This window comes from Chiloscyllium plagiosum, chromosome 16 (genome assembly GCF_004010195.1).
Source record: "Chiloscyllium plagiosum isolate BGI_BamShark_2017 chromosome 16, ASM401019v2, whole genome shotgun sequence".
NCBI classification, from domain to species: domain Eukaryota; kingdom Metazoa; phylum Chordata; class Chondrichthyes; order Orectolobiformes; family Hemiscylliidae; genus Chiloscyllium; species Chiloscyllium plagiosum.
The window spans coordinates 49,926,327-49,941,767 of NC_057725.1; the positions used below are offsets into that span (position 1 = coordinate 49,926,327).

The following is a 15,441-nucleotide window of genomic DNA, read 5'->3' on the forward strand; positions in this document are numbered from 1 at the left end:
TTGGGTGGAGAGAGGAGTGAAGCGGTGAGGTAGGGATAGGTAAAAACACAGGCCGTGGGTACGACCTGGTTGGTTGATGGGAGGAATGAATCCGTTTGGTAGCTGGAAGGAAGGGTCAGTCAGAGGAATGGAGTGGGGGAGGGGGGGAGCAGTGATGAGGGGCTGGACAGGGAGTCAGGAGATGGGAAGAAATGTTTTTGAAACTGGAGAACTCAAAAGTTGAGTTCTCCAGGCTGTCGGCTGCCCCAGGCAGAAGATAAGCTTCTCTGATAACCAAAGGTTTTCAACATGCCCTGTCACTCCATCCTTGATTATGGACTCCAGTAATTTCCTGAAAACAGATGTTAAATTGGCCAGTTTCTTATTCCCTCTTGATTATCCACATTTTAGATACTACTATACTGTGATTAAAGCAGCATCATTCTGTGCCTGTTGAATTATCACCTTCTACTAACCCAGGTCATGGCAGGTCCATCCTGAGCTGTCACACCTTCATACATCACCAAGTCATTTTTCCGCACCGGAGTACTCATGGGATACATGAGTGGGTAACCGAGTAGCACAACATCAGCTTGTTTCACGACGACTCCTGGAACACAGAAATATAATTTAAGCACATAAGATGCTGTAACCAAATCTTCAGCAGCACATACAGTGTGAGAAACTCCAAGATAAAGTATTTTAAAACTCTAATCAACTTTTTATCTTCCTTTCCTTGGACACAAACACCAGTAATGTCTTGCCCAAGTGAACATTGTTCAAATGGGCTTAACATCACAGTTTCACTCAATAATATCGATACAAATAGCCTTCCCAGTAAGGATTATTGGTTTGTGATCAAGACTGGAATCCCTGACTATTTTCTTCCAATTTAAAGGCTGAGATAGACAGACGTCTAATCATTAAGGGAAACAAGATTTATGATGATAAGGCAAGGAAGTGGATTTTAGGATTATTATATCAGTCATGATTTCATTGAATGCCAGAGTGGACTTGATGGGCCAAAGAGCCTACATTTCATTGTATGTCTATGGTCTTATGAAGCACTGAAATTAACTACGCTGCCTCAGAAGATAAACACAAGGATACAAGAAACTTAAGAAATAAACAAAATAGGAGTAGGGCGTAGGCTACTTGGTCCCTCGATCCTGTTGAGCCACTTCAATAGGGTCATGGCTGATTGGCTCATGACTAACTCCACCTCCCTGTCTTGCATAATCTTTGACTCCCTTAAGATCAAAACTCTGTCTAATTTAATGGTGAATATATCCAAAGATACAGCCTCCATTGCTTTCTGGGGTAGTGAATTCCAAGGTCAACAACCCTCTGAGAAGAAGTTACTCCTGAATGCCATCTTAAATATTTTTAAACTGTGGCTCCTAGTTCTAGATTTCCACAAGATTTCCATCTTATCCTATCAATATCACAGCCTGGATGTAGGAACAATCCAAGTGCCAGGGAAGTAGCCTTTTTTTGAAAGGAGGGGAAACTTGGACAGTGGAATATCAGAATTGCTCACCAATGTCTTTCACCTCCATATTTTCGCATAAAGGGGCTCCCAATGGCAATAGCTGCACACCAGTTCATGGTGGAGAGCCAGTCAAAGGATAATTAGCCATTAAATTCTGTCTTTTAATGCAATATGAAAGAAGGCATATTGTTTCTGGGCAATAAGGAGAACCTAGCAACACATCAGAATGCAGAAGGCATTGGAGGCAGCCATAAATGCTGCGATCACAGAACTGTGAAACTGAAATGGCCAGAAACATTTTTGCGGAGAAGCACGTGTGAAGGATCAGGACCCCTACGTGCTCCCAATACCTGAAAAGTTGTGGGAGAGGATTCTGCCCTTCCTTCTTCAGCTTGGGTTACGTCAAACCTTCAGTCAAAAGAAAGTGAGAAACCATAGTGGGTTCTGATAAAACAAATCATGTGGCAGGAAGAGAGGGGAAGGTTGTTGAAGAAGGATATAGTAAGGAAGTCTGAAGTTAATTCTTCTGCACCTGACTTATATCCATCAAACTCAGGATGATACTGCTTCAAAGGGTCAAATGGCACTTTGATTTTCTCAGCTATTTTCATCCATTTTGATGGAACAGTAACTTTTAAACGTGATCCCAATTCTGTTGCAAACTGGAGGCTGGAAAAAAATAAATAATTTAAATCTACTGAATTACTTGAAGATTAGTTGTAAATTTGATGTCTAACACAATGTGGCAAATGAAAGACTTATCTATAACATCAATTACACCTTAACTCACACAGACCCGTTGTCCAGTCACGCACATGCTCACTCATCTACAATGACTCCAGGTAAGGCTAAACCTTAATTTTAAAATTCAAGTCTTTACATCAAATATCTCCATGACCTGCCCTTCCCCCAAAACATCTGTAATTCCCCCCAATCCCAAAACTGCCCATGTTATTTGCATGTCTCTGATTCTGGTCTTTTGCACTTTCATAATCATAACTGTTTCACTGGTAGCCATGTCTTCAGTTGCCTAGGCCCAAGCTCTGGAAGTGTTGCTATATAGCTCTCTGACTCTCAATGTTACTTTCCACATTGAAGACTCTTCTTAAAATCTCTTTGATCAAGTTTTGGGTCAAATAACCTATTATATGCTTATGTGGTTTTGTGGTAAGCAACTGGTTTTGTAATGCTCCTGTGAAGTGCCTTGGAATGTTTCATTACATTAAAAGCACCATGTTAGCATTGTACCACTCAGAAGTAAGCATTCTTCAAATCCTGCGATGAGGTTAATTCCTGCAAGGGTGGTCCAGCTTCTTGATTTAATGAGATAGTTTGAAGATAAGCAGTTGTTATCTCCTCCTCAAATTCCATAAGAATAGATAAATTGAGAATTACATACAGATATGTTGCCATTAATGGTATAGTGCACCACTATTCTGATGTTCTTGGCCAATAAACCTACTGCAATACGTACTTCTCACTTGTTCTCCACTCTACTGATGGCTGCATGCAAAAGTCACTGAATGGTATTCTAACATAGGAACCCTAGCTGACTTCTCTCCTCTCTTGCCCTAGATGCTACAGCCAGTCATTGCTGTTATACAGGGAGCTTTCCTGAACTAGGAATGATGAAGTAGGTAACAGCAGCAAGTGTGGCACAATGACATTCACATAATTAAGGTGTAAGTGACGACGTGACGGATATCAGTGAGACAGAAGACACCAGTCTAGAATCAGTGAGGTCCAAGACACTACAAAGGAGCTGTATTTGACAACTACTATGTATAGATGTAAATAAAAGTATCACACCACATAAAGAATTGATGAGATTTACTCCATAATAAGGAGCAAGCAGCCTTCGGGACAATGCATGGAGACACTGATAGACTGTGATACTCCAGATCAATATGTTAATCTGCAAGTAGCAGTTCTGATTTAAAATTCAAGACAAAGCACCAATGTTGAGGTTTATGTGAGGCTTGGAGGGCAGTGTTGGTGGTCCCACATGCCTGCTGCTCTTTAACTCTGCTGAAGCGTCATCTCAACTCGAAACACTAGCTTGCTCTCCCCATAGATGCTGCCTGACCCACTGTGATTTCCAGCATTTTTTTATTTCAGTGTCTACTGCTCTTGTTCTTCCAAGTAGTTAAGATTACATGCTTTGGTAACTTAGTGCAATACTTAGTCAAATTGCATATATTTCAGTCACAATGGTAGAGGTAGTGGATGAGTTTGAAATAATGGCTAGCGTGCAAGTCAAAAAGAATATTTTATCCTAGATGGTATCAAACTTCTTGAGTGTTGTTACAATTGCACCCATTCAACAAAGTAGAGAATTCTCCATCATACTTATGACTTCAGACAAGTAGGTGATGGACAGGCAATAAACCGCTCTCTAAGGAATACAGCACTGAATCCATAGTTAATGATGGTTGGGGATTTGGTACCAGGTAAAACCATTGAGTGTTAAGAATAATTGGGTTTTCTCTTGTTAGAAAATGGCTATTGCCTATGACTTGTTTTGTAAAAATGTTACATGCTACCTATCAGCACAAGCTGATGTTAGCATGTATCTGAGAAACTGTTAATTGAACTGAGCACTCTGATATCATCAGCACACACTCCCACGTGACTTTATGATGTTGGGAAAGTCACTGGTAAGGCAGCTGTTACACCTAAGGTCTGCTCCACGATGCTACCCTGAAGAACTCCAGCAGTGATGTCCACACCCTGTGACACCTTTGGAAGATTGCAAATGGTTGAAATAACAAAGTTGCTCACCAGAGTTTCACCTCTCCTATCTGGGTTCAAATTCAATTTATGCTGAAGGATTTTTTCGCTGTTAAGTTAAAGGTTCAAATGAGCAATTTTGTGCAGTTCCAATTCAGTTGGAGGTAACACAATAAAGCGTACAGACAGCAGCTTAGATTTGGCAAATATCACATTGCTGCTTTTGGAAAGTCTTTTTTCTGAGGATGGGACAGAGAGGAGAAAGCTTTGTGATGCACCCAAAGTAGTTATGTTCATTTTCAAATGTCTAGACTAAAAGTGCATGAAAACAAAGAAAAAGATTTCATAAACATTTTTCAAACAATCTTTATCTTTCTTCCTGTGTTTCATTCTGAGGATTGGTAACAACACAAGTTCAACACTTATAAAACTAAATATAATGAAAGCTTGAAATATGACAAAAACAGGAATGCTGGAAATACTCAACAGATCAACTTTCACAGAAAGGTCATCTACATGAAAAGATATTTTTATTTTTCCCTCCACAGAAGCTGCCAAACCTGCTGAGTATTTCCAACTACTTTTTCAATTTCAGTTTATTATTGGTCTTGTATTTTCATAAGAGTTAGTGCCACAATTTCAGCTGTTTCTTATTACTCAAGGCTAGTAACTGTAGAAAAATGAGAAAATGAAACTTCACCTCCCCTGTCCCATCCTCACCTGTACTTGGCCACCACAGCAGTGTAGGCAGAATTGGTAACATCAGATTGATATTCATCAGGTGGCATTACTCCTTGAAGAAATTACATGCAGTGAAATAATCAGCGAGTCACCAACAGATGGGTTCCTGGATACTTTTCACACAATGTTAGTTACCAATCATGCAACAAATGAGAAAAGGCCACTTGATTCTTTCAACTCATTCCATTCATGCATTAAATTTGCCCTTTATAATATCTGATTTTATTTTCTATCACATTTGCCTTTATTACCTTGCTTGATATTTTATTCCAAAGAGTTCCCACTACTTCAGAAAAGCAATTCTTCCTGACTGCAGCCCAATTTGGACAAGGACTAATACAGAGGTACTGAATAAATTCAACATGACAACTAATTGATAGCATTCAGAGGCCATGAAAATAGCTGCCATTAGAGATGAAGGTCAAAGATTGCAGCAGGAATGTTCTTCAGAGACTGAGGTTTATAGAATTATAGAAATACAGCACAGAAGGGGGTTATTTTGCCCATTATGTCACGCTGATTCTTTGAATTAACAGTCATATTTAATCTCATATCCCATGTATTATCCATTAAAACCTTAATAGGAAGAATAAATAAAATACTTTCTGCATTCTATCTCAAATGAAGTACTTGGTTATGGATGCCTGAAATATGGAAATGGGTTTTATTTCCGGTGTTAAGGCACTTCATTTTAGGATGAAAGTGTCAGGGACAGGGAGGTGTTACAGTGAATGAGGCATGTACAGAGGCAGAAGTAGAAAAGTCTCAGCTTTTGCAAATTATATAACAGGTATGAAGTTCTTGTGGTTTGTACATATGAAAACAGAGGCTGCAAAGTGGATGTGCAAACAGACCATGGCACCATAGAGTAGGAAGCCTCCATCAGAGAAGAATAAAATAGGAATGTAATGGCATTGGGGACAGTATAACACAGTTTTCAGAAGAATATAGTGTAGTCAGTGTAGAATATAATGTTGCCTGCTCAGTACCAGAGTTTAAGATATCTACTCTAGCCTGGTTAGGACCTTGCAGTCAAAAGGGCAAGATCTAGTTGTTGAGTTTTACACAGGTAACAATGATGTAGACAGCACAAAGAAAGAAAGAAGTAGGACTATGAGCTGCCAGAGGTGAAGTTAAAAAGCAGAATGTCAAATGTAAATCATCTCTGAATTATTACTGGAGTGACAAGCAAATAGGTGATGTGTAAATAAAATTCAATATTTGAGGGCATGGCTCAAAGATTGATATGGAATAACTGGTCTTCATTCACGAAGCATGGCACCAGGCCTCATGAAAATGGGAGCTATACCATTGGGAGAGTCTTCACCTGAACTATGCTGGAACCAATGTCTTTTTAAACCATATATCTACAGTGATAGAGATGGCTTTAAATTAAATAGTGGGGTGAGGGATCAAACAAGGGACAGTATGATAAATTAAAAGGAGAGGACAAGACATGAAAGTAGGTTAGCAATAAGGGTATTGATAGTCTGAGCATGGCAGGAAGGGACCAAGCAAAGAAACTTAAGAGTGCAACAGCAGATAAGGCTAAAGATTTGAATAGTAAAAAGATATAGCAAAAGGCATTATCATCTATGTATTTTGGCTTGAAGAAAATTGTTGAATGTTGGCAATATTGCAATTCATCCTGGCAATTAGTTTGCCTTGAGTCTGCCACATGCACATACAGAAAATCAGTTGGTTGCTGTAATGCCTGCTTCATAATTTGTAATGTGTTGTACTGTTTTAAACACACAAATTCATAGCATTGCAATTCCTTTAATAACTTTAGGCTGACCTAAAATTTTTCTGCTTTTAATAAACATTTTGGAACTTGTGTTTGCACCAAATATTCTGTGAAAATTCGGTAAAACACAGACCCACTCGAGAGCTTCTGTGTAATAGTTAAGGTTAAAATATTGCCGACCATTCAATGATAGGAATGTGACAATGTTTGACTCTTTTGATCTTGGTGCAGCTGACAGAGTGTCATAAAGTCAGAGGCATACAGCATGGAAACAGACCTTTCGGTCCAACTTGTCCATGCCAACCAGACATCCTAAATTGATCTAGTCCCATTTGCCAGCATTTGGCCATACCCTTCTAAACCCTTTCTATTCACATACCCATCCAGATGTCTTTTAAATGTTGTATTTGTCCCAGCCTCCATCACTTCCTCTGGCAGCTCATTCCATACAAGCACCACTGTGTGTGGAAAAAGTTGCCCCTTCGGTCCCTTTTAAATCTTTCCCCTCTCACCTTAAACCCATGCACTCACCTACCCTAGCAAAAAGACCTTGGATGTTCCCCAATCCATTGCCCCTCATGATTTTATAAACCTCTATAAGTTCACCCCATAACCTCCAATGCTTAAGGTAAAAAATTTCAGCCTTTTCAGCCTCTCACCGTAACTCAAACCCGCCAATCCTGGCAACAAATCCTAAAAATCTTTTCTGAACCCTTTCAATTTTCACAACATCCTTCCTATAGCAGGGAAACCAGACTTGAACTCTGTATTTTAAAAGTGGCCTCACCAATGTCCTGTACAGACACAACATGACCTCTCAACTCTTATACTCAATGCACTGACCAATAAAGGCAAGCGTGCTAAATGCTTTCTTCACAACCCTGTCTACCTGCGACTCCACTTTCAAGGAACTATACACCCTTACCCCTAGGTCTCTTTGTTCAGCAACATTCCATAATTATTGGCCAAACATATATGTTTTCCTTCATCCCAGTGACCCTATTGGTCATAGGATCACTTGTAGACAACTCCATTGTGGTTATAGAACAAACATACTAGAAACTTCTCACACAAATGGGTAGGTAAATAGACAAGGCCTTTTCCCACTTCATTCAGATCTCATGTTTTTCCCTGGGGTGGGGGAATCCAGAACTAGAGGGCACAGTTTTAGGGCGAGAGAGGAAAAATTTAAAAGGGACCTAAGGGGCAACATTTCATGCAGTGGGTGGTGCGTGTATGGAATGTGCTGAAGAAGTGGTGGAGGCTGGTACAATTACAACATTTAAAAGGCATCTGGATGGATATATGAATAAGAAAGATTTAAAGGGATACGGTCCAAGTGCTGGAAAACGGGACCAAATTAGCTTAGGATATCTGGTTGTGATGGACGAATTGGACCGAAGAGTCTGTTTCCATCCTGTACATCTCTATGACTCTAATTATACAGATGAACGGCATAAGAAATGCTCTGAAATGTAAAATCTATCACAGAGGGAGATGTTTCAGCATGTAAATAAATTCTTAACAAATCAGTTAATAAAAATGATGCATTTCAGAGTCTTAGTGACATGGATCACATCCAACATGGTCTCAACTCTAAAATTTCCAATTTAGGGAGTTCTTGATTCTAAGTGTACCTCACACCTTCATCATCTAGCTGGATCTTCTTCCTTATAACATTTTCTGAGATCGAAAGTCTGAAGTGGTCAAATGACCCAACTTTTTGCTCAATTTCATATTTATTACCTTTGATGTCATAGCACTCCTCCAAAGGGTTCCAAGTCACTCGACTGCTCCAAAATTCAGCTATGTTGCTGACCACATACCAACCCCCATCCTTTTGGAAAAACTCCAGGTCCTAAAACCAAAAGTAAATCGTGAGAAATGAGTGAGAATAGAAACTACAACTGTGGAAACTTGCAAAGACCTAAATGTTCTACTTTGGGAAAACAGTTTGAGTGTGACAGACCTGCTTGACTTTCTTAAGGAGAAATATCAGAATTCTATTCTCCTTACTGTAAAGGATCAGAGAGTGGTGGGCAGGATGTCCGTGATAGAATAAATATGGGATCTGAATGAAGTGGGTTTGAAGAGAAAATTGCACCTTGGTACCTCACAGTTTTAGCATTTTCAAAAAGCAACCATACAAGTTTCCAGCAGATTTCCACCTTTTACGAAAATAAAAAACAGTTAATGAAGTAAGACATTAAACTTCTATAGAAGATCATGGACTTAAAAGCCCCAAATGCACACTGTCCAGTTGTCCCAAATTCACATTTGAATTAAATTCTTCCAGTAGCCTTAAACTCTAGCATTTCCAGATTGCACACAGTGATGCTTCCAATCTCCCAATCTATAAGCCTTAAAAATTCATCACATAAATTTCTTCCTCATTGCCACAAATGTGCTTCCTTCTTCAACAAGCATAAAAGAAATTCAAAAACTTGAAGTTTGAAAATAGGAAACTATCAAAGGTGAAAAGACAAAACACCAACAAGGTTGAAATGTAAGTTATAAGTAGATATCAAAAAATATGGGTTTTTTTTAAATCCTTCACATCGCAGATTGAAGGGAGGTAATGAGTTCCAGTTTTCAAACTCAATGAAACAAAGACAGTCTTGATTTCAACATTGGGATATAGGGAAGAGGAAGATTATGTAAGGTAGAGCATTAACTGTTTACGAAGAACAAAAGTACAGTTCAGAACAGCAACTCTCCACAGTGATATTGAGAAAATAATTCAAAAAGAAAGACTGCAATGAATAAATTGATTTGAGCAAGAAATTCCAGAAGCATCATTCAACAGGTGACATTTTTCTTTTCATATCCAGAGTTCAAATCCGGAGCAATAAAAACATTGGTCGCAGTCTGCTATAAAGGAATGCTGCAGAAACAGTGCTCACCTGGGTGACGTAAAAATACTGCTGAAATGCAAATGAGATGTCACCATTGATGTGGATTTCTTTTAGTCCATAAACAGCTTCATTGCAAACCTCAAATCCAGTCACTGCACTCTCCCATGGGTATTTGGCACCCTTATGAAACAAGAGATATTAAACTTCATACACAGAGCCCATTTATGCAAGTAAAGCAGATTACTAGCAAATAATGAAATGCAGTGAGATTAACAGGAGCTGTAACTCTAAATATTTAATCAGTTTGGTAACAGAAGAAGCTTTTTAGAATTAAGTTTTAGATTTTAATTTCTAAAATAAATTTGATATACACCATCCACAAGTGAACGATTTACTCTTGTCTTACAGTATATGGTTCATCTGTGTTATGGTGTCAGCTCCTGTACAACAGGAAGCAATTACTGCCATCTGGTATTGTATATCTCAACACTAATTTTCATAAAATTAGTTAAGACGTGATCATAGCATAGAGCAAGTGGTGCTGAGAATAGTGTTTTATTGGTAGTATAGAAGATTATTTTCATTTATCAAACATTCCAAATGAACAAAGGAATCTCATCAATTTATTTTCACAGAAGAACTTGGATCATGCTGCTGTTCAACTTTATTTACTCTTTTACACACTAATTTTGGGTGCCTACCATATTACATAACTGAGGTTTACATGAAAACCTTTTACATGAACCCGGAGTTACTGACAATTTTTCTGTACAATTTAATATCTACCTATCAGGGAATATCAGCTAACATAATAAATGTACACTGATCTAATAGAAGTTTTTTTTTTTATGGACAGATCATAAGGAATGTTGTTCTATTTACCACTGCAGGCACATAACAGTCCAGAAAGTAAAGTATTGGGTTCAATTATAACATCATACCAAACCTTTTCACACCAAAGTGAAATAATTCTCTGATGTTTACTTAGTCAAACAGAACTACAGTAGTCGTCATTCATTTCTGGCTGGATAATTTTTCTATGAAAATATGGAAAAGCACTATCATTTTGGCAGTTATTTATTTGTGGTCAGATGCCTTGTATTATTCAGGTTTAATGAACAATAGGAAATGGAGTGGAGCAAAACACATTTGTAAAGAAACATGTCAGACCTTCCTCTGCAAAAGAAGTGGAATGTGTACACCTGGGTAACTACCAGCTGCTCAGTTCAGTGTCAGGAAAAGCATCATCATAATACTCCTTTGAGAATAAAACATGGCAAGAATTCATGGAACCTCTTCAATATCAGGACCAGAAAAAAAAACCCACAAAACAAATAAAGGCAGGTATGGGACACTGAGCCCACAATGTGAAAAGAAATTTACTGTTCTGTTGCCACTTGCTTACCCTATATCCTTGTTGTCCAGCAATGATTTTTGCAGCAGGAAGTGTTTGAATGCGGTTCTTCAGGAGAATGCGTGCCAACTCTGGATAAAATACTAGTACATTTGGAAACATCCAGATTTCCTAAAACAAACAAAGCCAAATTTTTTTAAAGGATCCTGGCAGCTAATAACTAGATCGCAGAACTATTAAGTTAATTAAAGAGGGGAAGCTGATGATGACATCCTGACATGGATCAGAAATTGGGATGGGCATTTTATAACAAAAATAGTAACTGAGCTCTCCAACAATTGTGGTTTAAAGTACCATCAATATGGTATGAGATTGAGGTTTGATCTCTAATTCATGTTCACATTAACTGATCTCACCCCAAGTCCAGAGCAAAATACTTCAGATTTCTTTTTGCTTTACAGAAAGGACTTAGGAAAAAAAAGTGACATCAGTGTTATCCAACACATTGGCCAGTGCGTGCATGGCTAATTCAGAATCTAGGTGCAACCTTGTTGATTATATTTTGTAACACACTCATTCATGTGATGTGAGCATCAATGTAAGGCCAACATTTATTATCCATTCCCAATTTCCTTTGAGTAGGTGTTGGTGAGCAGCTAGCCTTCCTGAACAGCAGTCCGGTGTCCACAATGTGTATCCACAATGCTGTTCATAAGGATATTCCAGGATTTTGACACAATAACTGTGTGAAGGAACTGGAATACAATTCAGGTGGTTTGTGACTTGGAGGAGGTATTACAAATAGTGGTGTTCTCACATACCTACTGCCCTTATCCTTCAAATAGTAGAGTATATGGTTTTGGAAGGTGCTGTTAGAAGAGATTTTAGTGAGCTGCTTCAATGCATCTTGTAAATAGTACGCAAACCAAAGTATCTACTGAACTTGGGGTGAAAGGAATGAATGAAGGTTTAAGGTGGTTGATAGGGTACTGATCAAGTGGATTACTTGGTTCTGGATGATGCCAATCACAAGTGGGGGGCTATTCCTTCACAATCCTAATTTGTGTCTTACAGATGACGACTTTGGAGAACCAAGAGGCAAGCTCTTACTGTGATCTACAGAGTTGATATGGATAATCTTGTTATTGATGTCATGCTTTTGAATGTCATGGGGAGATGGTTGATTTCTATCTTAATGGTGATGGTCATTGCCTAGCAATTGAATAAAAAGTGAACAATAAACATTTTTGTCAGTCATGTGATCTCAATATTTGAATAGCATTTGCATGTGTCCTTTTAACCATTTTGTCCATTTGTTGATACAACTACAATAGGGTGGGGCAGTCAATATATGTCCATAAAGTACAACTTCAAGTACATTGTAATGTTTAATGAATGCAAGCTATTTCTGACTAAAATTACTCCATGTAGCAAAAGCAATGTCATATTAGTCACGGTAGCACTAGTCAGCAATTTCTACGGACAGAGTCACATGTTAAAGTTGTATTATCAAGCAAAATGCATGCACACAAGTTTAAAAATAAAAGAGAGACAAGTAAATTTCCAATAATTTAGACTTTAAAGCCATATCCTCAAAGACAGATAGAAGCTTATTTTTGCAAAATGAATAAATAGTTCAAATGTATTAGGTTGTCAGGTCTTTGATGCAGAGTGCTCAGCAGGGGTCCATACACTTGTGAAAATAAACCAAAGAACAGTGGATGCTGGAAATCAGAAACAAAATCAGAAATTGCTAGAAAACCCAGCAGGTCTGGCAGCATTGGTGGAGAGAAAGCAGAGTTAACGTTTCGGTCCAGTGACCTTTCTTCAGAAACGTTAACTCTGCTTTCTCTCCACAGATGCTACCAGACTGCTGCATTTTCCCAACAATTTCTGTTTTTGTTTGTATCAGTTGTAGTCTAAGATCATATAGTTTCATCTTACTAAGGTTTTACAAATTACATTTTTCAAAAACAAAATTGGACAACCACACAATGGGCATAAACAACAGGCAGCGGTAAAATGGACTCAAAAAAGGCCAAGTCTGAGTCATAAGGTTCCACGTCTGATTTGCTACAGACACCATTATTTTTCACAGATGGCTATGATTATGGCAATCTAAACAGTGGTTTATTCAATGAGATTCATTCTTATTTTTAAAAAAAAACTTTCTCTGACTTACAAGACGTCGAAAGGCCAAATCACAATCATTACATTCACATCAATAGAGAGAGTTTACAACATGGAAACAGACCATTCAATCCAACTCATCTGCCTTGACCAGATATCCTAAACTGATTTAGTCCTATTTGCCAGCATTTGCCCCATATCTCTCTAAACCCTTCCTATTCACATACCCATCCAGATGCCTTTTAAATGTTGTACACTAATAAAAGAAGGAAACTGCATTTGTATAGTATTTTTCAAGTGTCATCACTATAATTTTAAAGGCAAATGCAGCAAACAATCGTACACAATGAATTCCACAAACAGCAATGAGATAAAATGACTAGTTTGTCTGTTTTGGTGGTATCAAGAGATAATTACTGGCCTGCACGTCAGGCTGAATTCCCCTGATATTGTTCAAACAGCACCTTGGGATCTGGTATTTTTATCTCACGGTCATTAGCTCCAGCAACGTAGTGTTGTCTCATATTCCCTGTGAACTGAACTCAAGAAATACTGGGCTCTTGGGATGCTATGTTACTGACAGAATCTTTTAAAATGTAGGGAGTCATTTAAAATTGATTTTTGTTTTTTCAACTTGATTCAGCCTTGAAGTTCCACATTATACTCTGCAAGTATTGAGGACTACCACCATCACTTTATCCTACCCACCAGTAGGCGCCAATAATATTTAAGTTGCTCTGACCCCTGAAAATCAACTGGGATCAGATTCCATTCAACAAACTAAGCAAGCAGAACATATATCCATAACAGTTTCATCAAATTTCCTCAAAATGTACAAAGTTCAGCCATATGATCAGAGTCTTCATATCTAATACCTCCTACCTGATCCCAGAAAACGTGTCCATGATAAATTTCTCCTTTACCCCCATTGGAAAGACCTCCAGGACTTAATCCTATATAATGGAAGTCAGTAGATTTCAGAGGGGGAAGAGCACTGAGCAGGTAATATAGACACCCGTACATAGCCTGGTTTAACTTTCTGCAGCCTTTGGCACTAATACAGCTCTGCTTCCATAGTGCAGCCCATGCAGCCACATGCGAAGAGTACAGCTGATCGAATTGGATCAGGCTTTGTCCTTCCACAAAACAAGCCTTTACTTGCTCTGCTGTGCTGGCCACCGCGGTCAGGAATACCCAGGAATTTCTCTGCTCCTCTGGCAACATAGTCAGAGACTCTGGAAGTGGCACTGAGATCATGTGAACATTTTGTCTTGCAGCCCCTTTGACCTCTGGGGTAAGAGTCTGTCCATAGATGTACCTGAATTACAAAGAAAGAAAAGCTTTCCTAAGGAAGCATCAAAAGAAAGATCTTAACTATACTCAGCCAATGAATATTGAGAAATATAACTCATGAGAACAGATGGGGGAAAATTTAAATTTGTTATTTTGAGACATTGGCTACCAATTATGACATGGGTATCTCTAGGACACGAAACATTTATGCAGAAGCTATACAGAGAAATAGTCTGAATCTGAATTTGAGGTTGAATGCAAATATTTAAGCATTTTAACATAATTTTTAATTTATTCACTTTGCATTTTATGTATGCAGGGAAAAATGTCTAATGTTTCCCAGTGTATTCTTGCTCTACATGTCGTATTTTTAAAATACAAAACACATGCTTGGCTTGGGGACAGGTTGGAAGATTTATCATGGGATGTAGGTCTCTGCACTATTCTGTCACTAGACACCCCCCAAAGAGTTTATTGAGCTTCTGAGCGTGGGTTGAAAGATTCCACAGAGGACTCGTCCTCTTCCAGAAGGGTCATCTGGCGTAATGTACCGATGAGGTAGATCACCACATCTGGAGATGGTGATGATTCAAGGCTAGGGATTTAAAACTCAGTTTAGAATAAACAGTATGCAAGGATTCATACATTTTGGGTGGAATTTTACTCAGAAGACAGTATCAGCTTTGCAGATAAAGAAATTCAGATAGTTGCAATGCAGGATGGCTCTCTGATCCTGTATATATCTTCGACAGTTTCAGAGGTAGCAGGAAGCAAATACAAAACATGCTTGGCCTGCCTCATTGAGCTGAGTAGCCAATGAAGGCCCCAATAAGAGGCCATTCACAGAAGCTACCAGCATTTCCCAGCACTGGACTCATCCTCTGCTGAGTTTAGCCATGACTTGGACACAACCTCCCAGCTGCAACCCACAGAGACATCAGTGCATTCTCTCACTGACCCAATGAATGAGCTCACAAGGATTAAAGGTTACGATTGAGGGCAAAGCCATTTCTGTCAATAGGTTGCACAACAGTACAATTTGCATATCTTTATAGCCAAACCATTAGTAATAATTTGTAAAGCTATGGCTGAAAACCATTTAAAGGGCAAGTAATTTGAG

The 15,441-nt window shown here is 38.6% G+C and overlaps 1 protein-coding gene across 9 annotated transcripts in view; it reads right to left on the bottom strand.

Moving 5' to 3' along the window:
• Positions 1-15,441, bottom strand: part of pgghg (protein-glucosylgalactosylhydroxylysine glucosidase) — a 39,448-nt gene that overhangs the window by 12,371 nt on the left and 11,636 nt on the right. For 7 of the 9 annotated variants that reach the window (XM_043706057.1, XM_043706056.1, XM_043706055.1 and 4 more), the window contains 7 exons: positions 13,911-14,346; positions 10,950-11,069; positions 9,593-9,724; positions 8,436-8,547; positions 4,922-4,994; positions 2,004-2,140; positions 456-589 (listed from right to left, as the gene is read on the bottom strand). In XM_043706057.1, the coding sequence (XP_043561992.1) occupies positions 456-589; positions 2,004-2,140; positions 4,922-4,994; positions 8,436-8,547; positions 9,593-9,724; positions 10,950-11,069; positions 13,911-14,346 (1,144 nt within the window). The remainder of the gene's footprint in view (positions 1-455; positions 590-2,003; positions 2,141-4,921; positions 4,995-8,435; positions 8,548-9,592; positions 9,725-10,949; positions 11,070-13,910; positions 14,347-15,441) is intronic. The other 2 variants (XM_043706059.1, XM_043706058.1) reach the window with 2 other exon arrangements.